The 26826-nt window shown below is 40.9% G+C and overlaps 1 protein-coding gene across 2 annotated transcripts; it reads right to left on the bottom strand.

Moving 5' to 3' along the window:
• Positions 1-1094: 1094 nt before the first annotated feature.
• On the bottom strand, positions 1095-26825 carry SLC4A1AP (solute carrier family 4 member 1 adaptor protein). Of its 2 annotated transcripts, none has more exons than XM_054024152.1 (14): positions 26124-26825; positions 21183-21375; positions 20275-20397; positions 18848-18908; positions 17802-17941; positions 17360-17520; positions 16089-16158; positions 11323-11512; positions 10776-10887; positions 10152-10350; positions 9159-9248; positions 7819-7889; positions 4956-5028; positions 1095-3685 (listed from the first exon to the last, which is right to left on the bottom strand). In XM_054024152.1, exons 1-14 carry the CDS (start codon positions 26682-26684, stop codon positions 3636-3638), a joined length of 2094 nt encoding a protein of 697 aa, XP_053880127.1. In that variant the 5' UTR covers positions 26685-26825; the 3' UTR covers positions 1095-3635. The 2 variants fall into 2 exon arrangements, with proteins under 2 accessions (XP_053880127.1, XP_053880126.1); XM_054024151.1 differs by having other exon boundaries at positions 10128-10350.
• Position 26826: the final 1 nt, after the last annotated feature.

Consider the following 26826-nt stretch of genomic DNA (forward strand, 5'->3'; position numbering starts at 1 on the left):
ATTACTACAATTTTATTTATAGAGCAGTGTGCACAGCTCTGTACAAAGACAGACATGGCCCCTCCTATAAGGAGCTTGCACTGAGACTCCAGTCCTGCAACTGACTCCAGGCAGCTGCAGGGCTCTGCCCACACAGTTAGCTCCAGGCCCAGGCCCTAAACCAGACAGACACTACAGATCAGCTGATAGGTTACCATCACAAAGCAGGGTGGGCAGCTTTGAAGGATCACTGATGAAAGGCTTTGTGAAAAGTGCATCCCAAGGATAATTTGAGTGAAGGGGAGGATATACTAAAAGAAAAGGGGTGATATAAAAAGATATAAAACGAATACGCAAAGGGGGAGCGGGAGAAGGGTATGAAAGGAGGAAACCTCAGGAGTTCCGACTGCAAGAGGAAGTAAACTCAAAGATATTGGTAAGGTAAAACTGTGCTGTGCCTCAGAGGGGAGGATGAAAAGCTTGAACTTGATCTAAAGACAAGGGGGTGGTGCTGTGACAGGGGAGATCAGGGAGACGAAGCTAGTAGCTGTGCTCTGGAGTTGGCAGGGAGCATGGGATGCAGAGTCAAAGGAAATCAGAAGCTATTTTCAATTAGAGTGCCTAGAGGGTACCCACTTCTATACTGCAGAGTAAAGGCAAGAACATCTTCCCTCTAATAAAGATGTAATAAAGACAGTTCACACAGGCAATGTTCTCTCTTCAGAAACCATCTGTACTATATTTACACAATAATATTGATAACTGTATAGGGGGTGTTAAGGGTTGAGATGTGTCAATTACACCTGTCTCTAGGAATGAGAACCTGGTACCTATGAAAGTGAGGGGCTAGTCAGATTAGTGCAGATAAGCACTACGCAAGTTTCTCCTGATCTGGAATTTCACAACTGCTGAAGTCCTGGGCTCCCTCCATACAGTTCCGCCAGTGCAGATCAGGTATGACCTGCAGTTCCACTATTCTAGTCTAGGACATTCTTGAGAAGTTGTGCCAGAGTGGGTCAAAGTGTAGGATAGTTTGGGAGAACAATCTTATTTTCACTTGCGATCAAAGACTAGATTTGAAGCCAGGCTCCAAGTGAAAGACTAGTCCGCTGAACTACAATTAGGCTGCATTTTTATTGAGTATGTCTAGTGAAAACATGAGACTGAACCTAGGTTTAACAGGTCATCAGAACCCAGAAACAATGCAATATATTCATGGTGGAGAGTATACATACACATGTATATACATATAGGCACACACACGGGGATATCAGAAAAAGAGAACTTTTGACATTTCATTGCACTCAATTTCTCTCATCACAATGCTGAGAGCATCTAACGCTAAATGTCACACTTTTAAATTAGAATGTAAAAGCTTGTAAAAACCTAGGGCATTTATATAACTATATTAAACGTGTAATTGTTTGACTTGAAACAGCAGAATGTGTTATGCAAATTATCAAACAAACTGCTTCACGCACAGAGCTCCAAACCAAAAGATCTTGAAGTCAGCTGGCCAGATATTACGTGCTTAGAGGGCTTTGGGTATGCCCTATAAATTAAAATATATTTAACAGGTGAATACATAACAGGAAGTTTTGTAGCAAGGGAAAGTGATTATGACAATGAGGTAAACATGTGGCAGAGAATACAATAATCATGTGCTCTGCACAGGAAATGGCAGCTTTGGACAATTGGTCCTTGAATGCTGGAGAAAGCACTGTATCCTGGCCAAATGTTGGCACAAGCAGCGAGAACAAGTATGTGGATACTGTAGCTTACTGCAGAAGCAAAGACCCCTCTCAACAGCTGGGTGGGTATGAAATCACTCTTCTACACCAGGGTTTGATTTTAAAGCCACTGGCATAAGTGTGGGTGAATTTTCAGCTTTATTAAGGGGAGGGGGTTAATTAGGAAGGGAACACTTCAGAGGTCCAGAGGAAAGGAATTCGACATAATACAGCTCATAGATGGAAGAGGCCTGTGACATAGCATTTGTCTGTGCTTCGCTAGCTCCATCTGCAGGTATTTTCTCCTTAATTATGATTTTGAAAGAACTGGTAAGAGGACACTGATGTGAGTGGACTTTGGTTACCAGGGAGAAATACTCTCAACTAAGTGGTGGCTTGAATAGGGGAATATGAAACGCATCTGCCCAAACACACGATGCTGAAAAGACAGAAAAGCCGGAACTATTCTAGACATCCTAGAAACATGTCTGATGAAAGAGGAAGGTGAAGAGACATGGTCAGGATAAAATCCATATTTTTAAAGAAGAATTTCCTTATGCATAATACAAGCACCACTATAGCATTTTATACAGCTATTTTACATAGGAAATGTTGGACTGGCTCAGACCTATGGTTGATTTAATCCAGTATCTTTGTCTCTTGACAGTGGCCAGCATCAATGCTCTAGAACAGTGATGGGCAACCTGCGGCCCATCAGGGTAATCTGATAGCGGGCCATGAGGCATTTTGCTGACGTTGACTGTCCGCAGGCACGGCCCCCTGCAGCTCCCGGTGGCCGCAGTTCGCCAGGTTCCCGGGCCGCAGGTTGTCCACCACTGCTTTAGAAGAAACTACACAGTTGGCAGATGTAGGGTAATCTGCTCCCTTCAAGGCCTCTTCCTAATCTCTTATAATTTGGAATTATTTTAAGCAGCAGGTTTCGTATTATACATAAATTAAGTATTAGATCCTTCAAATACTCTTTTTCAGCATTAATTTTTATAATTCTGGATATTCTTGTTATCTATAGAAAGGTCGAATTCCTCTTTAGTCCTCACTAAATTCTTGGCTCCAACAACATTCTGTAGCAATGAGTTCCACTGTCTAATTATGCACTGAGAGAATTATCATCATCTTTTATCAATTCTGAATGTATCATTTTTCAAATTCATCAAATGTCCCAATGTTCTTGTGTTACGACACAAGGAGAACAGAAACTCTTATCTCCCTTTTCTAGAACATTCATTTTTTAGGGGATTTTATCATGTCCCCTCAAATTTGTCTCTTTTGAAAGATAAGCAATCCAAATATTTTCAATTTGTCTTCATATGAGAGTTTTTCCATGCCTCTAATTATTGCATTTTTCTCAAGGTTTCCAGTCAATTTCATTCTCTGGTTTTCTTGCACTATTCAGTGCTGAAATGCTTGAGTTTCAAAGGTTGCGAAGGATTTTTTTTTTTTTTTTTTTTTGGTGGTTAAAATATATTTCCTTTGAAATAAAATGTTTTTATAAAACTTGAACTTTGGGTCACATTTGCCCTGACAATGCCATTTTAAGTATAATTTGGAGGCAAAAAACACTCATTTTTATTGGATAAAACCAGCTTGATCTCACCTCATCAAGCTTATAAACATAAAGCCCTTGCAAGTCTAACATACTCACACTGAATACAACGACCAGGCCAACTGCAGAAGGAAGAGGTGGAAAAATTTGTATGCAAGCCTCAGGAATCCTTAGAAGTGTTTTAAAAACAAAGAACAAATGCAATGCTTGAGATAACCGTCCGAATTGGTGCTGATGCCATTCAATCTGGAACAACATCCGAGAAGCCAACTCTTTCAACCTTCACTCAACTCTGTGCAGGAAGCTGTCCAAAGTAGCACGCTCCCTTAGACCTCAGAGCCACTGCCTGGGGCCTGTGAAGCTTAATAGCCATATTTTTCATTCAGATGAGTCTTGCCATCACCGCTTTGACCTGATTGATAAGAGACAAAAAAATATATATATACACATATTTTATATATATATATATATATATATATATATATATATATATATATATATATATACACACACACACACACACACACACACGTGCTCTTCCAAGATCGACTCAGAGCAAAGAATGAAACTGTCTACAACACAGAGCATACATTCAACAGACGGAAAAGTATACCAACCCACACGATGGATACTAAAATACTAGTCTCCTTTTGATACGTAATTCCTGACAGCTGGGAGTCATAAGCCTTTACAAGACTATATAATATCTTTCCTGTTTATTTGGTTCCTCCAGTGTTCCCATTATGCCAGCTCAGACAGGAGACAAATCCTCCCATTAGCAACTGGAGACAGGAAAAGAGAGCTCCCTCAAAAAAAAAGGAAGCTGGCTAGACACACCCAGGTCAGCCCGTCTTCTGGTCAGCTGAGCCAGGAATTTTGCTCTAGATTTTACTAGTGCTAATGGAGTGCAGTCCTTTTGTTCACTTAGCTCTGGGTTAGAGCTCTCCTCCCTCCCTGTGAGGCTCAGCAATGTTTTAAACCTCTAATTATCTGTAATTTTGAGAAAGAGTATCATGAAACCATATGAAATCTAATCTATGCACTTAATATGGAAAGCTATATGCATAAGCCATGCTCTTATTAAAAAAGTATAATTGAAAATTCATTGCATCATTAAAAATAACCAGAGAAGGTTAAATCAAAACGATTTGAAGGTTAATTAGAAAAAAGTTAATCTTTACCTTTCACCCTCCACACAAATTGGATTTGTGCCCCTATTAAAAGTCATTCCATATCTCTGCCACAAGAAGTTAATAAGGCTTGTCTCTCCAAAACATGTGATATGAATTGTAGGAAGGTTTGTGTTTCAAAGTTTTGGTCAAAGAGTCTTCAAGAAGTTTTAGAGAACCATCCCATTTGTTGCTGAATGTCCCAATGACTTCAGTGAAAGTTGAGGCTGCTCAAAACCACACAGGCTTTGATCTCCCTTTCAAATAATAAAACCACCACCATACTTGGTGTAATGAAGCCGATATAGAACTGCAGGAACAATTAGTAGCACATATAACAGCGTGAAAAGTACACGTTTGTGTTCCTCCCATCCCAAATACCACGTATGTGTGAAATATCCATACTGGTTGATTTTTTTTTTTTTTTTGGCCACACTTCAGTGACCTCAGAACTATTTTGCAAATGGATTCCTGATTTACTGGCGTAAGAAGTTAGAGGAAATTGCTTGGTACCTGCAGGAGGCATCCACACACAGTAGTCTGGGTCATCTTCTGGGTACTGCGAGGAGGAAAGCGCTTGCTGGAGCTGCAAAAAATAAAAATTGAGCAGATATTTTTAAAAATACAGCATTCCTAGCATAAAGGTTCCAAGTGTTTCAAACAGTCCGTTTTAAGCTCATGGAAGTGAGGTGGAAGAAAAAAAAAAGTTACTGAAAGGTGGGAGCAGTTTTCCAATTGTGAAGAGTCAATGAGGAAACACAACAGGAGTGCAGTGGGCAGGTAACGGAGCAGGTCTCAGAGCATAGATCGAAGGAGGACGACACCCTCCGATACAGCCATGAAATCTCCAATGAAGTCAGTAGGAGCTGAGTGTACTAATGAGGGCAGAACTGTTTGTTGCACTTAACAGCATTACAGATAATACAAAACACAGGATGATAATAATAATAATTAATGGAGATATCCCATCTCCTAGAACTGGACGGGACCTTGAAAGGTCATCGAGTCCAACCCCCTGCCTTCACTAGCAGGACCAAGTACTGATTTTACCCCAGATCCCCAAGTGGCCCCCTCAAGGATTGAACTCACAACCCTGGGTTTAGCAGGCCAATGCTCAAACCACTGAGCTATCTCAAGGTCTAAATATGGAGATAGCAAGTTAAGGTCAGGTTGAAAATTTAGGGCTGTAGCAGTAATCTTTTAACTGCTTTCATCTTTTACTTCCACAATTATGTAGTCAAAATCTAACAACTCCATAGTGAAATACTGAAAACAGTTAAAAACCTCCCCACCTATATTTAAGTCTTTAAATCATGATCTGAGGACTTCAGTAACTCAACCAGAGGTTAGGGGTCTATTACAGGAGTGGTGGGTGAGGGTCTATGGCCTGCAGTGTGTAGCTCAGACTAGATGATCATGATGGTCCCCTTCTGGCCTTAAAGTCTATGAGTCTATATTTTATTTACTAAACATTGAATTTATGTACTGGTTATAACATAAAACCTTAATACAGATATACCAGCATGATCAAAGCAATTTTTCAGTCCCTCAAATCTGTTTAATTTTCTAAAATTAACCTGGATTAGAGACCTCTAGAAGATCTAGCCTCCTGAAAAGTGTCAGCATGTAAAATTCAGCTATTTTTATTCTTGTGCACAAAAAAGTCAAAATCTTTTCAGGAGAAAAGACTTTTTCCAATTTTGCATGACTCAACAGTGTATAAAAAGATTTGTTCCTCCAACTTTTTAAAAAAATGCTACCTTTGGGCTGAAACCCACTATGGAAAATATCAACCAAAAGGAGACTTTTAAAAAGATAGCATGTGCAACAAGTGATTTGTAATGGGAACGTGAAGATAATCTAAGGTATTTAATATTATGAGAATGCTATAATATTAGAATGCTTGGAGTGAATTAGTGCTGGTTAGAGGTGCTGGGTTTGACAGCCCTGGAGACTGATACTTTTTAGTTATCCACAGAAGGGGTACAGCATAGATTGTAGCAGTGCAAATTTATTGACACTTCCCTCACTAATATGCTTCAACCTAGCTACGGAGGGACAACCTCTGAAGGATTTTCCCATTCAGTTCTTGGCCCCTCTGCTGGGATTGCTAACAATGGAATCAATTAATGCCAAAGGAAGTATTTTTTTGGATTAGCAGATCCTGCTAGTGGCTGATGGGCATTATGCCTCTTTGCTATGTGATGCAGTGTATTTGCATAGCATTCCATCAATTACAAAAATCCACAACCAGAATGTGCTGTGTAGAAATTGCCACACTTGTATTCCATGTAGTCCAGTACCCTGTCTCCAACAATGGTCAGTACCAGATGGTTTAGAGAAAGGTACAAGCCCCCATGATGCTAAATTATGCAGTAATATGCACCCAGGAAAATGTTCTTTCTAACCCCAGGCAGAAGTGGTTATCTTTATGCCCCAAAACATGGAGGGTTTATATCCTTTACAGATTTTTATCCTAGAAACAACTCTGTCCTCCTTGTGAATGCACTGAAGGACACTTACACCTTGGGTCCCAGTTACAGTAAATTCCACAACACTAATAATGGCCCCTTTCCCAAAAGGATGAAGTTATATTAAAGGCAAGACACGTGGACTAGAGAGGTGGTCCCCAAGTTTTCCAGACTAAGACCTTTGCTGTGTAAACCAGTGCGTGCATCATTCCACGCTAATCAACAAGAAAGGTCTACAATCACAGGTCTGGGCCTTGAAGCATGCCAATTTTTAAGGCAAGTTGGAGCACATACAAGTGAATGAGAGATCACATCACTGTGACTCAGCACGAAGTGTTATCAATACAGTTGGAAAGAAAGCTTTGATGAATAGACTGGTGGTCTAGTTTGCTTGTAGCTTTTACAAATCTCTCATTCCTGAAATGCTAGCTCATAGCTTCTCAGCAGGCACACTCCTTGGTGACTTGCAATAGCTCTCTATGCCTATTGCAGCAGTAGTGCATTAGAACAGTGGTCTCTAAACTTTTTTGATCGCGCACCCCTATCAGTAAAAAATTTTGGAGCATGCGCCCCCTGCCACGCCGCAGGGCCGGCTCTACCATTTTTGCCGCCCCAAGCAAAAAAAAAAAAAAAGGCCGCCCGAACTGCCAAAGCGGTGCTGCTCTGGCGGCGCTCCTCCTGCTGTGCACCCCAAAGGATGCTCTTGCGCACCCCCACTTTAGAGACCACTGCATTAGAAGACTAGTCTCATACACCATGGAAGAGACATCACTGTTACAAAGCAGTACTCCAACCAAGTCACCAGCCCATTTCACTCAGAGGGAATCTTTTAAATTAGATTGTTGACTTTTTGGGGCAGGGACTGTCTTCCTCTGCGTGAGAGAGCTTCAGGTATCATTACTTACCCTGCTTGGGCCATTAACTTTCGTCTTTTTCTTGGGGCTCTCTTCAAATGTCCTGCACGTTCTCTCCGACGCTGGGAAGAAACAAGATCTGTTTTATAGCACACCATATTGCTCCTACATCACGAACCAGCAGCTCTATCAGAAATAAGTTTACAAAAGGACCACTTAAAAATAGACCTGTTAAAGGAAATGATTAATTAACCTTGTTGTACCAAAATTCAATTCTTTTATCTGTTGAATAGGATCTTATGGTTATTAATTTATTGAGATTAAATACATTTAAGTGACAACTGTAGTTTAATGTATTCAGTCCTCTAGCTGGCACTCCATATATCCACACTTGTAGGGGGTTAGGATCTAATAGGTCTTTTCCATCTACAGTTACTATAATGATAAATTCTAGTAGTCAAGCAATCGTCTCCCTGCAGATTACAAGAGGATATAATACTGAAGCTGGAGCATGGAAATCTTGGACTTTGGCCATCAAGGGTCTATACGTTGGGCCACGAAGACCAAAAGCTACTTTAGGAAATACATGGAACCAACATACAAAAATGCCACTTCACTGGGTACAGGAATATCAGTTAGTGAAAGAGAACAGTGATGGAGCATGTGAGATGAATAGCCTTGACTTTCCTACCATTTAACCTAAGTGACTCAGGATCTCAATCTCATGCGACATCGAAATTCACCCCATGGGACAATAAGAGGACAGTCTCCCTGAGGAATCTTTAGGCTGCCATAGACTGTCAGGTGGGAGAGCAGAGCAAAAGAATTCATACAGATCTCTTCCAAATGTTTTGCTTGCCAAGTCAGGCCTTGATCTTGAGGATCAGATGGATTTTTGTAAAACGCATGGCGACATTTGAGCAGCTCAGAGTGCATGCTACTACCAGCCACATGTTACTTGAGATTTGTATGGGTACAAGTCTTCACACGCACTTCCCCTCTGACCAATTCTTAAGACAAGGAGGAGAAAAAGAGGGCATCATTTTTTACACTTGGTTCTTCCTCACAAGATCCTGCTGTCACTCTATTGCATTAAAATAATTTTGTATTTACACAGTGTCTTTCATCCAAGGAACTCAAAGCGCCTTACAGATTTGGAGGGGCGAGGAGAATTGAAACAGAGGTGAAGTGACTTGCCCAGAAGTCACATATTTAGGCTGTGGCAGAGTTGAGAATAGCCCTTACATCCCCCTGGATTCCTAGTTCCCTGCTTCAGAAATTAGACAATGCTGTTTCCTTTTGCTAATTTGCATAGACAATAGCTCCTTTGGATACATTTTTAAGTCCATAATCTCCTGCACAATTGCTGAGCCCCACATTGCATTGCTCACCTTGAGACTTCTCTTGTGATAGGTCCACCTGATATTCATTCTCTGGTGTCTTTAACTGCTTGCTGATGGTCTGAGACTGAAAACCAATCCCTGTGAAAAACAGCCAAAAAGTCTACAGAATACACTTATCAGGCATCCTAAGAAGTAGAGCACTAGTATCACTGAAACACAAGACACTAGAGAAAACTTAGCTGCATTCATTTCAGCACTGACATTCAAATAAAGGGACAATTCTCTATGAACACCCAAAGAGATTAAAACGTAGAAAGACTATTTCAATGCAACATTGGGAAAGGAGTTTAATTAACCCATAGAGCCAGTTTAAACTAACAACTTGGCCATATTGCACATACTATACATTAAGGCAAGGAGGCAGAGTTGCAGATACGAGGGAACAAAATAACTTACTGCAATGTCATGGCTGAGTTTTCACATGCACAGAGTTGGTGAATGCAAAAGCCTTTGAATTTGGATATAAGCTCCATAGAGACAGTCACGATCTGGCCATTATGGCTTTTAAAATATTTTACCTCCTCAGTTTATAAACCTTCAAAGGTATTCTTACTCTGAAATCTGTTTTCTTTTTAATTATGATCCCTTACAACAATGCCATGTACTAGTTTGCTACTGTAAGACACTCAAGTGCTGCACACCCTGGTTAACAATATGGCCCGTCACAATACAGAAAGATTTCTTTTCTTGTTTCTTTTTTAATCCCAAAACGATGGGAAATTTGCTGTTGTGCAGAGCTTTAATACAAAACCAGGTGAAACTCAGTTGTGTCTTGGATCTGTTTGTGCCCAGAATGCTGAACTCATAGGCACAAAGCTGTGAAAAGGAAATCTGCAAAGTGTCACATGAACATCTGTGAAGCAAGTCTCCATAGTTTTGTGCAACTCTGAAAAATCCAGTAGTTTATACTCACATAACCTAATGCAGGGAAAAGGAAAAAAAGCGGTCACTGTTTACCATGGGTAGGTTCTAGATTCTTACTAGGAGAACTGGCAGGAAGACTCGTCTCTTGTTCTACTTCTTCTCCTGCCATTTTCGTCTCTGTTTTTTGTGTCCCAACGTTTGCTGCTTTGATTTCCTGCTCCTCATCTTCATCCTCTTCTTCCTCCTCCACTTCAGGCCCATCATCTTTCATTTTTAACAAGCTTTCAGGGATATCTGGACGCCTGACAGGCAACTTCTGTGGCGTAAAAGCAAACTGATGTAGCAGTGCTTAGGCAATCTGGTGATGAGTACTATAAAAAACCCTAAGATATATAGACAGGTTGATACAGAATGGCCACAGACAGACAAGACAGGACAAAACAGCATGCATGTTCCACTCATAGGAAGAACTAGGAAAGTACCACTAAACGGAGGACGAGCTATTTTGTCCTAAGGAAAGGTGCAGGTGAAAATTAAGAGTGAAAAGAGATACAGTCATTGTCCCCAGGAGAGCAGGTCATAGTTTTTTGATAGATAGTCATATTGGGAATTAAACCAATAATGCATTTGAATTTAACTAAAAAGCCAAGAAGAATAGAAAAGAAAGTGAAGGGGAAGCCAATGACCTAAGGAAACAAAAGCAAGGAATACCTTAAAATTGCTCTCTTCAATCATACTTACCCCTAGGTTTCCAGTTTTCAGTTTGAATTTTCTTCCTCCCTTCATTGCACCAAAGAGAGGCAACGTTAGCTTTTTAGGCTTGCTCTCTAGTTCCAGACCATGACTCCCAGTCCTAACAAAATTAGATACAAAGAAAAGCGATTAGCACATACAAAGCCTACAGTAAATACCTAGGCATCAATCTCTTCTATTTAAGAACAGAAACATTTGCGGAACAAAGGTGATGTTATGGAACAAGAACTCAAACCTGTGCTGTGTGATCCTTCTACATGAAAGGTTATTAAGAAACTCCACTGTGCGCGCGCACACATACACAAAGCAGGTGCTGATTTTACTGCTTTAACTCCATTGTTGCTGCATCTCTCTGTAGCATTCCTCTAACATGGCAATGGCATAATGGCACACTGACATGCCAAAGTGACATCTCAGACATAGCATAAGAGATGGTACCCACTGTATATTTTGCTCTTTCTACATTTTGGTAGCATTCCACTCACCAGGACAATTTCATATGGACAATATACAGTGATTATTGATGTTGACTCACTGGGGCTTCAGCTCTGGCAGTTCCGCAGGTTTAACAATCTTTATTAACCCTTTCAGTCTCTGCTGTTCTTTCCTCAATTCAAAGGTCCGCAAATGAAGCTTCTTCCTCATTACACTGTCTAAGGAGCAGCCTGATTTTATTTCAGTCATGAATTCATCCAAGGAATCCTGAGAAGCCGGCTGGGGTTGGGCTGGGCAAGATGATTGCAAAATGCACATGGTAGAAGGGGGAAAAAAGGAAAAAGATGAGTCTCATACCCACCAAATTTAACCTTAGAAGATTGCGAAGTGCGTGATGGGGCCATATAAGTACCCAAGACAGATAACTAGCTAATACACCACCCTCTGTGCAAAACCCTCCTCACTATTCAGCTAAATAATTGGCCAAATTTGTCCCTGGGGAAGAATTCAACGGAGTTCCCTAAAGGATTAATTTGATTCAATACATTTTAGTCTGTGTAAACCCATTTCTGAATTTGTGAATGTTAACTCAAGTAATCACCCCCTTGAAGTCTATAAGTATTTCCTATCTTACCTAAAAATTACTTCATCTGTGACTCCTGTTCAGACAACCTTACATACTGTTGTTACTTTGCCAATGTTTTCTAATTGGGAAGGCTGATGTATATTTGGGAAAATAAAAGATATGGGGTTTTTTCCTTGGATTTTGACAATGCTACACAATTTGCATCCTCTGAGTTATGTCAGAGGCAGACAATGAAGAGAACTAATTCTGTGTTGTCAGAATTTCTGAGCCCTTTGTTGTCCGGTAAGAACTTCTGCCTTTTTTTTTTTATTATACGCTATGCTAAAATTCACACAAATTTAAATCTTTGTAACTGTATGATTAAGTGTGCATGCAGATATGTACGTGTGTCTGTACACAATTATGTAATTTGCAAATTTTTAAATCCCAACCCTAATTATAAGCCAGCCCTAAGTATTTTAAATTCCAGCCCTAATTAACTCAGCCTTAATTATAAATCAGAATTGGTTGAATGTAATTAAAGATGATTTCTTTTTTTGGCTTTGTTTAATTTTTTTGTGATGAGTATCTGTTTGAAAGTGATTGTAAGGAACTATTAAGCATTTCTTCTAGTTATGCAAACATTTATAAAAGGCCTCCGTTTATAAACTGGATATTTCTGATATAGAAGAAAATACAGTTTCACGGTTAACAAACACACAAAAGCTGTAGCAGCATGTAACAGAAATTACTCGAAGATCACTTATTTAATAGGATGCAAGGAATTATTATTACTTGGTATGCTATGTGCCCTAATGTCCCTTAGGAAGACGATATATCAGCATTAATAAAATTGTATTGTAAGTAGTCCAGCCAAAGGAGCTCTCATTAAGTCTATTTCTCTCATATATAATTAATAACTTTACACAGAGTGTGAATCAGGACAAAAGCTACCCACAAACTGACTGTTTGAACCTTTTAAAAGATAGAGATACCATATGTCAATATTCTCCCTTATTATTACTATGCCTACAAAATAACCTTGAATTAAAAGTGTGTATATAGACACACACACAGAGCACTTTTACTACGAGACTTACACACATTCTGCACTATATGATGGATTAGTCCATTCTTAGAGAGATGTTTAGCATACCACCAGATTAGGTATCTGAACTTTAAAGTTAGCCAGCGAATAGGCATGCTCTAGACTCAAAAAGATCCTGACCTGGGAAAAACCTTGAAGAGTCCATGGGAATTAGGTGCTCAGCACCTCACAGGATTGGGCCTGAAGTTGGGCACAATGGACCAGCCCAGAAAATGGATACATATAACCCTGCCCCAAAGTAGAATGGATTAGTTGTCTCTGCCTAAAGTGCTGCCACCATTTCAACATAGAGACTCAGTAATGTGTAAGTGGATTTGGCAGTTTCAGCATTGGGTGGCAATTACAGAGGGCAGCCGTATCCCAGGTAAATACAACTTTGGACAAACCAGTCTCTCCTCTGGTGAGCAGATCCACAGTAGGATCTATTACCTCAGCATCACAAAGAGAATCTCTACCCCACTGCTGGGAGGGACTAGATTTCCCAAGCTCAGGCTATTGAATGCAGTTCACAGTCTCTCTTAGGATGTGATATCTGCAATAGCACAGAAAATTGCTGGGGAGACTAAAATTAGTCATCACTAGGAGCAGGATTAATCATGGATATTGTATTTTATGTTATAGGGACAAAAGCTCTAAGGCCATTTACTTCACTATTAGTTTGTCCATGAAGAACATTATTGCTAACAAAAAATAAAACTGAAAATCTCTGTGTATTTGATTTTCATTCAGCTGCACCGAAGTATGAGAGAGTTATCAAGCTTCCTCATCAGTAGTTAGTTCAAAATGAGTTTAGGAAGCAATCTGTAAATCTCTATTGATGTCTCTCTGACAACCACTTAATCTCTACAAGTGCTGGGTAAGAGATGCAGTAATTCAGCCTGTCACTCACTCATCCATCCTTCTGGAGTGCTGCTCTTAGAGGCCAGGCATGTAATCACTTAGAGAAAGCCAAAGCTTGATAAGGTTTCACAACCTTACGTGCTGTAATAGTATTGACAGACTATCAATACAACGATAAAAAAAATCACCTGTCATTAGTGTACATGCTCTAAGAAGCTGTAGGCCAACACCTATGGTTAATGTGAGCTACCAATTTAAATTACAAAGAAAAAAACAAGCAGCCAATATAAGGATTAAAATAGACTGGCAAGTGATACAAGATTAGTTATAGTCTATCCTGGCCCTATGTGGGGAAGGCATTGTTAAACTGAGGTACCAAAGTAGCCCCACTACTGTTTCAAAGTAAGGTGCGATACCTGGCAGTCTGACAGGTCTAGCAATAAATGCTGGCATTCCCAGTTTTCCAGGGCTATAAAGGATTCACATCCACCTCAGTGAGTCATGACATGCCAGAATTAACAGTACTAAATGCTTTCAGGTTCAGACAGATTTTCCAAGCAATGGTCCTGGACAAATGACCAGAAACAAAATTGTTGATCCAAACTAGCACTGGTATTGGGTTGATTTACCGAAAGGAAATAGCTGACCATATCACGCAGACATAGAAGTACAGCTACCATAAGTTGAAATATATTACCACCTGGAAGACGCTACAATTTTCAGAGAAATCTTACTCACACAGGGACGCCCCATTCTTTGTTTATGCAAACTATTTCTGGTAGAAAATGTATAAACACACACCTAAGTACATTTCCCCCAGATATCACCTGGCCACACAACACAGCCTACAAGTACATTTTGTCTCAACTTTTTCTGGTGGACGTTTTATGTGCCCAATATTTGTTTTGTTTAAAGAGACAGTCAATTTGAATTTTTTGAAATTCAGCTTACAATTTAAAGGCTGTTCACTAAAGATATTTATTTTTAAATTCCTTTTTGATAAAAAAGAGGGGAGGAGAGTTTGCATTTCCTTGCTGCATTATCAGGGTCTTTGAGTGGGCCCAAGAGCAATGCCACCAATGTCCTTGGGAATGCACCTGCCTGCTGCCTCTTCACTTTAAGCTGTTGCTAACAATAAATACCTGCTTGCAGAGCCTGTGGAAGAGTATAATCTTCTCCCTCCCAGCTACAACATCTCATGAGAGTGATGCAACTGACCATTAGAAAGCAATGTGACTGACTACTCAACAAGTGCTGTCAAATTCACAAAGTAAATCTGAAAAAAAGACAAAAATATGCTTTCCCCTCTGATCTTTCATTCTAGCAACCATAGCAGTTACTATAACAAAAGTTTATATATATGTATAAAATTTGCAGATGGAAGTAGGATTTTTGAGTGACAGCATCCTTTTAACTACCTCTCTGAAATGCAAGAGCACATGATTGGCAGACAAATTTAACATACTTACATACACCTATATTCAGGGGTCATTCCACAAGGAACCCTGAAGACAGAACCTTTTGTTTCCAAATATGTTTGCAGGGGATGAGGGGATTGGTGAAAGCTCTCTAGGATCCCCTAACCTATTCCCCACAGAGTCTCAAAAGCTTTACCTGACAGTGCTCCTCTCTTCGAGGAAGGTTAGATCTGACTCAAGTTATGGAATATGACCATCTCACCTGACAGTAGCTTTCCCCTATACAATACACACCCAACCCCGAAGAGGCTCCCCACCCACTCCAGAAGAGCAAGTCCGGAACCCAAACTCTGACCTCACATGGCAGCAAGTTGCAAATTCACCAGACAGACACAGGGTCCTAAACTTCAAGTATTTTCACTGTGTACTTTTCAGTTTTTCTTTCCTTTAAACTTTTACATCTGCAGTGACAAAGATGACCTGAATAGAGATCATCTGCAATTGCAGAAGCCTTGGGTCTTTTGTTTCCTGCAAAAGGATTTGTAGGTTGTGGAAGAATTATCTTCAAATAGGGTTGGTCTTACAAACATGGTTAACACCGATGAGCACTAGTTTACCTTGTTAAACTCATCTAGCTAGTACACCCGCCACCCCTTACCTTAGATGTTATGTACTGTTAAGATACTCATTAATAACAAATGCAGGGAAACTACGCCCATATTGTATACTGTTGGATCCTGTGTACTGGATTAGGTACTCTCTTTGGGACTGGGGTGAAACAATAGCCAGCAAAATGACCTGCAAGTCCGCCTGCTTCTAGGCTCCACTCCTCCATTTTCATTTAGCGACTGTATGTTAAGACATGTGTACGAACTCTGCCCTCTCCCGCACAGCGCTCTCTAAAGCTCTTCAATCAGGGATACTTGGTGCCTTACCTTTCCCTGAAACCTTCAGCTTCTCTGTTATCTCAGAAAGTTCTTTTTCAGCTGCATTTAACTTTGCAACCTACAAAGAGCCACATAATTAAAAAACATTTTCATTTTAAAGATGTTTTTAAAATAAGTTATTTTTAAAACCAATATTCTACCACATTATCCTGTCTTTACACTGCTGATCTTTGGCCAGGAGGTTACTGGCTCAAAGGACTGACTCTGCTCCTAAACAATTTCTCATCTCATTTTCCTCCTGAAGCATCAAGATGTGCACATGCCTGGGTAACCATGTTATATTATTATCACCCTTGTCTTTCCTTCTCACCCTCCTTGTCTGAGTATGACCCTAACTTGTCAAATCACGTTCAATCCAGTTTGTATGGTCTTTGAAACGGGGATCGGATCATCTTGTTTTGGGAGGTACCACGTGCACTTTTGACACTTGGAAATTATTTTGTCATGGCCTGAAGCGGTTTGTGTGTCTTTGTTCTGATACTCAATTCACCCACCTCTCTGCCCTGTCTTGTCAAGCAGAAAAAAAAGCTGCACAGGCAAGCACAATATAGTACATTTCCCTAGAATAGAGAGTGCGCACTACATTCTGGTAACTCATTAGATGAAAATTATTTTCACAGCTCTGATCAATGAAGTTGCAAATTCCTCTTGCCTCCCCTAGTTTGCATGTGTGAATTTAGGGCTCATGTTGGATGACTGATTGGCCTGGGGACTGAAGTCCTCTATCCACAGAGCAGGTACAGCAGAGCAAACTGCCGCAGTACTGCCTTCCCTATATGCCTCAACCTTAAGCAGGAACAGTTCTAGGATGAGAAGGCTTGTTCTCCATGCACAATCAATCCTGCTCCTTTTTGCTGAGGCTGCTAGTAGAAGTTAAGTTATACCAAAAGTGGTGGCAGTTTCTGTGTTCACTCAGTGAGACTGGGACCACCAACTAAGTGCACACATGCTACTGAAGTGCTGGTAGCAGCAGCTTTCTGACGCTTCCACCCTGTGCTGGAGTCAAAAGGTCCCATGCATACACTAACACCAATCTTCAACCCTCCAAGTCTCTTGTTCTATGGACACTGAGCCCTACTGACTCCACTCTAGGCTGATCAATTGGTAATTACAGGCCTGAGATGGTATCAGAGCACTGTCTAATACAGAGACATTTAAAATCCCTTTGATCTTTCTTTCCAGCAACTGTGTATGCAAGACTGATTATAGTCTGAAGCCAACAATGCCCTGTCTGGCTGTTAACCCGAGGTGGTTCTTACCAGTGAATCAAAAGTCTCCGGCTTCTCTTCTATTTTCCCAGCTTTTTTCATTCTGTTCAGTCGTTTCTTTTCAACAACCCCAGTTCGGTCCAGGAAGGTGTCATCATCACTGTCATAAAAGTCCTCCTCTTCCCAGTTCTTTGCTTTCCTTTTCCGGGATACTGAGAAGGGTGAGAGGGAAAGGCGAGGAAGCAAAAAAGAGTTAAAGCTCTTGAAAAAGAGAACGGTTTGAAGCTAGTCATTTACATCATTGATTTAAACCTACCTAGTCTAGTTAGTATCACACAGTTGACCAAATATGTAACACACACACTGGAGAATGCAAGATTGTTTAAATTAACTCTAGGCTTATGCAGCAGGCTCAAGCTTTCTCAGCAACTAGAAGCCCTCCCTCAGAGAACATCTTCTAAACAGTTACAAAAGAATGTGACCAGTTACTAACCTGCCTCTTGCCGCAGCACACCTCTAGCATCCAGTATTCGGCAAGCTTCCAATGCGCACTGTATCATTGCTTCCTTTTTCTTTCCTGAATGGATAGCCTCTGCCACCAGCTGCTTCCCTGATGCATCATCCACAGGCAACCTGTTCAATTCCGAGTTACACAACATCTCTGAGACACTACTAGGCTCCTATGTTCTTTACATTGGACATCACTCTTTCCATCCCACCCTATTCTCTTTTTTGGTAAATATTTTCATATTACATTTTTTTACAACATTAGTCAAACCAGTTAGTTTCCACAAAACATTCAGGCAAATCTTTAACTAGCCTGAGGAACAGGACTTCCTACATCCAATCCCAGGTAACGGCAAAACAGCACTGACAAGCCAAAAGGAACTAATTTAGGCTCCAAAGTACCTTTAAGCACCTGTATCTTGCGAATTACCAATGCTAGAAATTAACATTATGCCATACTGGAGTAGAGATTCTCAAAATGGTATAAGCCATTCCAAGCTATTCTATTTGGTCATAAGATATCAGACCTTAAATGACACGTCATTCCAAGTACTATCTTGCTTTCCTCTCCCCAACACCAACATGATATTAGTGGCCTCTCTGAAGAACCCCTGAAGCTAGAAACAACTGTTTTATACCAACTGAAAGGCAGGAATCGGATTTCAAATAGTATAAAGCATGAATTTCTATCTCCATTGGTTTGTGAGATACTGCTAGCTAAATTCTTCCTCAGATAATATTTCAAATAGTTGCCTTTCTCACAGCAGGGACAATTGAAAGCATTGTCACAATTTGATGTTCCTGAAGGATGGAAAATAGCAAAGCAAGAAAGACTGGGGGAAAAGAGTACAGGCAGTAAACTGGGAAGTGATCCATCTATCATCCTTCTATTTCAATTTCAGTGCTTAAGCCTAATCTCATTTTGGTCTCAGCTGCAGATGTACCAATCAAGCAAATTACTTTCTCCGCTTCTGCTTGTGAAACTGAAAGGAAAGCCTCTAATTTCAGAAAGTCAATGCACAATATACCTACTTAACCCTGCAGAGCCAGGTATTGTGTCCATGGTCATCATATTCATACTCTAGTTCTTCTCCTGCACAGGAAATAGAGAAAAAAGTTGATGCAGCTGCCCACGGTGTAATAACCAGCAACCACTACTTGTGGTAGGGGACGACAGTGAGAATTAAAAGGAAAATAACCCCTTTTCTGCTTGATACTCCCCTGCTTATACATCAACAGATTGGATTTGCTCTTAGCCACCACATCATCCTGGGCAGTTGGTTATCCACTGTGACCTTAAGTTCTTTTCTGAGTCATGACTTTCCCAAACACAGTCCCCCCTTCCCCTCGACCCCATCCTAAGAGCAACCTGTATTCTTGGTTCATCGTTTGTGACCTTGCATTTACTTGTATTAAAACATATGCTGTTAAAATAAGCCAGCTTACAATGAGATCCAGATCTCTCTTTAGAGCCAAGCTGTCATTATTTAACACTCCACCAATATTTGAGACATCTGCAAACTTTACCAGCAATGATTTTAAATTTATGTCAACTTGTCACTGCTGCTCTATAATACTTTCCCATAAAACCTCATATCACAACCACCATCCCCTAACCAGATGGGTCTGAACTATGATGCCTCTGGATCCCTTAAACTTTACTTTTGAGAGCTGGTTGTAGAAGGGGTGTCACTCAGGAATGATGCAAGGTGCTTACACAATTCCTAGCCTGGGAGCCAGAAACAAAGATTGAACTCTGAACTAAGGCCCTGGATCCAGAGACAAGAGTTTCAATAATAACGTAAGAACAGCCATACTGGGTCAGACCAAAGGTCCATCTAGCCCAGTAGCCTGTCTTCCAACAGTGGGCAATGCCAGGTGCTTCAGAGGAAATGAACAGGTAATCATCAAATGATCCATCCCCTGTCGCCCATTCCCAGCTTCTGGCAAACAGAGGCTAGGGACACCATCCTTGCCCATCCTGGCTAATAGCCATTCATGGACCTATCCTCCATGAACTTATCTAGTTCTTATTAGAACCTTGTTATAGTCTTGGCCTTCACAACATCCTCTGGCAAAGAGTTCCACAGGTTGACTGTGCGTTGTGTGAAGAAATACTTCCTTTTGTTCGTTTTAAATCTGTTGCCTATTAATTTCATTTGGTGACCCCTAGTTCTTGTGTTATGAGAAGGAGTAAATAACACTTCCTTATTTACTTTCTCCAGCCCAGTCATGATTTTAATAGACCTCTATCATATGCCCCCTACGTTGTCTCTTTTCCAAGCTGAAAAGTTCCAGTCTTATTAATCTCTTCTCATATGGATACAATACTAAAAGAGAACAGAAAAGTTCAGTTCCTACATTCCAAATACAAGGCAGAGTGTGACAAGTATGGCATCACTGCATGCACCACTATGGGGAAATCCTCAGCTGATAAAGGATAGACACAATACACATACCTTCCCTGTCGAAGAAACCCTGCAGCGCCTTCCTAGGGTCCTTCAAATAAAAGGCTTCTTGCTCCTCCTGAAATTCGATGGCAATAGGATTTTCTTCAACCTCATCTTCCTCGGCATCTTCCCCTGGAGGAAAGCATACACAGAAGTGCAGATGAAATAGGAAAGGAGGTTGGGAAGAGATGCAAGAAAAATTCAGCATTCATCAGTGTGAAAGATATGAGCCACAATTTAGAAAAATCTCCGTATAACAAGTTTTGCTTAACTTTTACATTCTTTTGATAAGTTACCCTCACAGATTCAACCTTACTAACCAAAGGCAGGTAAGTATATAATAGTAGTTTATCATTTTAAAGACATACTTTAAAGTATTGGAACTTTAGCTATTTAAAACTATGGTCCACTTTGTCAGCTCTGATATGCTGACTTGAGGGGTTCGGTTTTCTCGAGAATTAAACCACAAAAATTAGAAAACCCAACCCTATGGCCAAACACACAGATGCAAAGAAATTCAGTTAGGACTAACTCCACTGTGTAGGGGTCTCAAGCAATTGTACACACTACAACTATTTGTTGAAATAATATGCACCACATAGCAAAAGTTAAGGACAGAGTGTAAACTTCAATTCTTAGTTTCTTGCCTTTTTGGTTTGAAGTCAGACCCTTAAAGTTGTGGGATTTGGTTTTTTTGGGGGGCATAGATCTCCCTTTGTCTTTTCCAAACACAAACTTACTTACACCAGCAACCTTTTTGTAAAAAGAAAATGATTATTGTCTTCAAAAAAATCTCTCACTCATAATACACCACTGCAGCTGGAATTGAATGCTTAGTTTTCATCTATCTAGTTTCCGCTCAAAAGACTTTAAGCTCTTATTTTACCAACTTCATTCAGAGGTACAATATCTCTTACCCATTCCCCACGAGCAACTCATATCGTTACTCTGACTGCTCTCATTTCTTTTCGCTTCCTTTTCTTCTTCTTCATCTTCATCCGAGTCCTCGCCTAACATTGTCTTCTCTAACTTTTCCTGTTGCTGCTTGCGCAGAGCCTTCAGCTGAGTCACAGTTAGTTCCGACTCAGACTCCTGATCCTCCTCAGGTCCCTGCAGCACAAGACACAGATAATACCTTTAAAAGTGCATCTGGAAAAGATACCATTTTGTAACAGAAAAGGAAATTATTATATGATACCGTCAACCTCTCTGTATAGTTTTTTTAATAAAAAGTTCACTTTACCGATTGTATTCCACATCCCTAAATCCCCTGCTACTGGACACAGTAATTTGCACTTCCTGTCTACAGAAGAGCAACATACAGATGCAGCGTTCAATCCCAGATGTGGCTGTATTTTAATGGTAGGACAGGTGACCCCTATATATCCTTTAATTCACAAGGGTGTGGCGATGTATGAGTAACTAATGCTCATTAAGCGCTTTGAGGGCTTCGAAAGAGCCTGTTATCACAACTTTTAATAAAAATTTTCCTGGGCTGTTAGGCATTAGTATTTTAACTCCTAGAAATACGATACTGCTAAACTAGAATTCAAAGTGAAACTGATTGCGTTTGCTCTTTTTTCCTTTAAAGCAAAAAACACAACCTCCCGCCCCAACAAAAACAGATTTGAACTCTTACATTTGATTCTTTAATTTAGATTACTTTCATAAACTCTGCATTTGCCAAAGCAGCACATGCAAGCTTTTCTGCAAAAATGATATGCATCCAATTCTTCCACTGCAAATTATGTTGCAAGAACTAAACATACGATGAAGACAAGAAAGGCATTCCTCATGTAATTTACACTACAGGACCATATAGCTAACTTGTCACTTTGGAAAAAACAAATACTAAAACAACAACAACAAAAATGTTCCATCTAGTTTGATGCTGTTTCCCAGCAGTGAGAGGTACATCATGCTTCAAAGAGTGATTTTTTCCCCCAGTTAATAATCAACCAACCCAATTATAGAGCATTTTTACGGGTGGTAAAACAAATTCCTGTCCATTTCCCACAACTCATGAACTTAGTTTCTTAAGTTGCTGAATAAATAAGTTAAGCTACATGAAATAGTGTCCTTAAAAGGATGCTGTCAGTTTGAAAGCTGGTCAATTTCAGGGTTGCTAACTCTTGCAACTTTATCATAGCTTTTACAAGGGTAAACAGTGAGGTGGCAAAATTTGCAGATGATACAAAACTACTCAAGATAGTTAAGTCCCAAGCAGTCTGTGAAGAGCTACAAAAGGATCTCACAAAACTGGGTGGCTGGGCAACAAAATGGCAGATTAAATTGAATGTTGATAAATGCAAAGTAATGTACATTGGAAAACATAATCCCAACTATACGTATAAAATGATGGGGTCTAAATTAGCTGTTACCAGTCAAGAAAGAGATCTTGGAGTCATTGTGGATAGTTCTCTGAAAACATCCATTCAATGTGCAGCGGCAGCCAAAAAAACGAACAGAATGTTGGGAATCATTAAGAAAGGGACAGATAATGAGCAGAAAATATCATATTGCCTGTATATAAATCCATCTTGAATACTGCGTGCATATGTGGTCACCCCATCTCAAAAAAGATATATTAGAATTGGAAAAGGTTCAGAAAAGGGCAACAAAAATGAACAGGGGTACAGACCAGTTACCACATGAGGTGTGATTAATAAGACTGGGATTTTTCAGCTTGGAAAAGAGACGACTAAGGGGGAATATGATAGAGGTCTATAAAATCATGACGTGTGTGGAGAAAGTAATTAAAGAAGTGTTATTTACTACTTCTCATAACACAAGAACTAGGGGTCACCAAATGAAATAATAGGCAGCAGATTTAAAACAAACAAGAGGAAGTATTTCTTCACATAACGCAGTCAACCTGTGGAACTCTTTGCCAGAGGATGTTGCGAAGGCCAAGACTATAACAAGGTTCCAATAATAAGAACTAGTTAAGTTCATGGAGGATAGGTTCCATCAATGGCTATTAGCCAGGATGGGCAGGGATGGTGTCCCTAGCCTCTGTTGCCAGAAGCTGGGAACGGGCGACAGGGGATGGATCACTTGATGATTACCTGTTCTGTTCATTCCCTCTAAAGCACCTGGCATTGCCCACTGTCGGAAGACAGGATACTTAGCTAGATGGACCTTTGGTTTGACCCAGTATGGCTGTTCTTATGTTCTTACAATGTCTAGTGCATTTCTTAATGCTCCAGCTCCTGGAATCACGTGAATGTGTGAGACTCTCAGCTCTTTTAAAAAGTGAGTTTCTTGCCATCACGATTGCAAAGCAATGCCTGAAAATGTGACCCAAGTGCACCTACAAAGGCTGAGAAGCCAGAAGACCAAGAGACTCCCAAATATTTTTGCAAAGTCATGAATTTCAAGGGCTTAACTTATGATTTTTGAACAAATGGGTTTGACACAACTGTGACTGTAAAGATAGAGTCAGACTCTGTGTACACTTACGGAAGCATGTATAGCACAGGAACCATATGAATAACTACCCACTACAGTGAAAGGCAGGCTGCATCCCAGGGTGGATAAAAATCAATGATTTAAAAAAAAAAAATCAGTTTTTTTTCCTCAAAAAGCATTTTATCAAAAAAATCTATCTAAAGATAGTTTTTAATTAAAATACATTATAGCTCAAAGATATCTCATCCTGGAACATGGATTATAAATTCAAATTCTATAGTATGAAACAATATATTCATGTAATGTTTAAGAAAAGTTTTGTAAATAAGTTCCAATAGTTCATGGATTAGGGATCCAATTTTATGGGGTTCCAGGGGCTTCTATATAGATTTATTTAGGTTAATCTTTCTAGCTATTCAATGGGACTCAGTGCTCAGTCTAGAAGATACCTGTGGATTTGTGTCTCTGGAGATAACATGCTTGTTAACAGCAAAAATGTTTTTATATATATGAGAGAGAGAGAGAGAGAGAGATGAAAAATAACAGACCTCAACCCCATTGTCCCTCACAAATTTGTGTACACAGAATCAATCCCTTACCTCTCTCTAAAAACGCAAAGTTTCAAAAAGTTCAACGAATAGAAGATTGTTAGGGCAGAATAGATCTGGACAAGAGGAAATCTGGAGATAAACGTGAGTTCTCAACACTGGCTTAAGAGAAATGTTGAACACATGCTAAGTACCCTGAAGCCTATTTCTGTAGCCTTGAACAAAATGCAGGGAAATAGCTGTTTTATTGCTGACGCTGTTGAAATTTGGAAGGAACTGAGTGAGATCTTAAAAGAGAAATATGCAATGACAGAGTTAAATTACAAGCAAAAAAACAAATGGAACAAGCACTATCTCCAGCTCATTTTCTTGCAAATATTCTCAATACTTGGTATTAGGGTCAAACCTTAACTGCTGAAGAAGAGGAGTTGGCTATGACATGGACATCCAGCAATCATCCCTCCATAATGCAAACTATAATAAACTTCAGAGCTAAGGGTGAACCACTCAAGAAATACAGGTTTGCTGATGATGTTTTAACGAAAGTCACACCAGTGAACTGGCGGAAGTCACTTAAGCACTTGGATTCAGAGATGGTTGAATTGATAATCTCACTTTTAACAGCAGTAGCTTCTTCTGCCAGTGTAGAAAGAGTATTTTCTTCCTTTGGACTAAGTCATTCCAAACTGAGAAATCGTTTAGCACCCGAAAAAACAGGAAAGCTTGTTTTTCTTTTCCAGATTATGAACAAACAGGAAAATGAAGACGACTGAATTAGCTGCAGAAGCCAATATTTTAAGTTTCTCATGTTGACCTGGCTGATGTAGTCGATTTAATTTTTGCTTTGTTTTTTTAAATATTTCATTTAACTATTTTAGTTAAAAACAATTTTAACAAAAACAAACCTGATTTTAAAAAACTTGAACATTTAACTAAATTCAAAAATTCATATGCTTGTTTTGTTAAAATATTATATGTTTGCTGTTGAAGAAAAAAATCCAGAATACATAACATTGTTGTTTTAGTTAAATAAAACAATGTAAATATCTGTCTGCTGATGTTCTCCTCCTAATACAGCATGGCAAGAAAATCCTCAAAATATTAATGATTAACCTGTTGAATTGGAGATAGTTCACCTCCCAACAACTTCATAAATATCTGCTTCAATTACCTTTGGTAAATTAAATAACCAAACAATCATTCATTTTCTGATATAGGTGTAAAACTAATCTGAAAACTTTTCAAAATAACTCATTTTAAAAATGTATAGTGTGTAGCTTCTAAAAATGAAACCTACATCTATCTCTGAGTTGTGAAGAATAAGTATTAGGGTTATAACAATCAACAAGATGCACTTTTCTGTAGAAATCCATGATTAAATCGAGTCTTTCTGACTAGGTGCACGGACCCTGCTGCATCCATGTTTGTCAGATGGTGTGTAGCTACAAGGGTGGCAGTAGGATGCTACACAGTAATAATAGCAGCATAGACCTGAGAGGCATGGTTTGGGTGGGTAGAGCCCTGCAGGCCACTTACCTAGGTTCAGGTACATAGGGCACTTTGCTCTACTCCCTTAAGCAGTGCCTACACTGTTGTTTATACCTGTGATAACTGGGCACACAGAGTCTGTACTCTGCACATCACTGCAAGTGCAGCCCCACTTTCAGAGGCATTTTCAGGTGCTGCCCCTGGACACTTTTGGGGGTTTACAGTCACATTTCTCCGTTCGGAGACAGGCTGCCCCCACCTGCAGGCAGGGCGCCCCCCAGAACCCCGCCTCCCGTACCATAGGGGCTGGTACGCGGGGTGCACCGCACCCCCTGGCTTGAAGTGGTTTCCACCATAGACAGGGTTTACAGTTTGGGTCAATGGCTCTCAGCGCCCCCGCTCCGCACCCACCTGCAGCAGGAAGAGGCGGGAGCTGCCCCCGAAACGCAGCGCGTGGCCCACGCGCACCCGGCAGTAGGTGCGGGGCGGGAGCCGGGCCTTGTTGAGGAAGGTGCCGTGGGTGCTGTCCAGGTCGTAGACGTAGAAGCCGGGCTGGGCCTGGCCGCGGTACTGCAGCACGGCGTGGTGCCGCGACACGGACGGGTGCTCCAGCGCCAGGGCGCAGCCCGGCAGCCGCCCCACCAGGAACCAGCTCCTGCCCTCCAAGCGCAGGGTGCCCACGATGACGCCGCCCTTCAGGGTCTCCAGGCCGTAGCCGGCCTCGGCTGGGGGAGCGCTGCCCCACGGCGGCTCCTGGTAGCGGGGCTGCGGGGCCGCGGCGGGGAGGGGGCCAGGGGCCGAGCTCGGGGCCCGGGGCTGGGGCGGGCTCTCCGCCGGCGGCTCCCCACCCGCTGCTTCCCCCTCGGGGTCCCGGGGAGCGGCGCCCACCTCCTTGCCGCGGAGCGGGACCGCCGGCGGCAGCGCCGGTCTCTTGAAGGCCCCGAACTCGGGTCCCTCGGCCACCGGCTCCATCCCTCTGGACTCGGCCGCTACCAGCCTAGCGGGTCCCGCGAAACCAATCCCCCCCGAAACCTGCTCCACGGCAGCTCGGGTTCCGCCCACGTCTCAGTACCGCAAGGGCTCCGAGCCCCGGAACCAAACAGCGAGGGAGAGG

Source organism: Malaclemys terrapin, chromosome 3, assembly GCF_027887155.1.
Source record: "Malaclemys terrapin pileata isolate rMalTer1 chromosome 3, rMalTer1.hap1, whole genome shotgun sequence".
Classification (NCBI taxonomy): Eukaryota; Metazoa; Chordata; order Testudines; family Emydidae; genus Malaclemys; species Malaclemys terrapin.

Bases quoted from the DNA above. Each gene is read 5' to 3' on its own strand.
- SLC4A1AP (XM_054024151.1), bottom strand. From the start codon at position 26,684: ATGGAGCCGGTGGCCGAGGGACCCGAGTTCGGGGCCTTCAAGAGACCG. The intron at 17,942-18,847 runs GTAGGTATATTG...GGAATTGAACAG, and splicing joins ACCTGGCTCTGCAGGGTTAA to GTTGCCTGTGGATGATGCAT. The intron at 17,521-17,801 runs GTTAGTAACTGG...CACCCTTCTCAG, and splicing joins TGTGCTGCGGCAAGAGGCAG to TATCCCGGAAAAGGAAAGCA.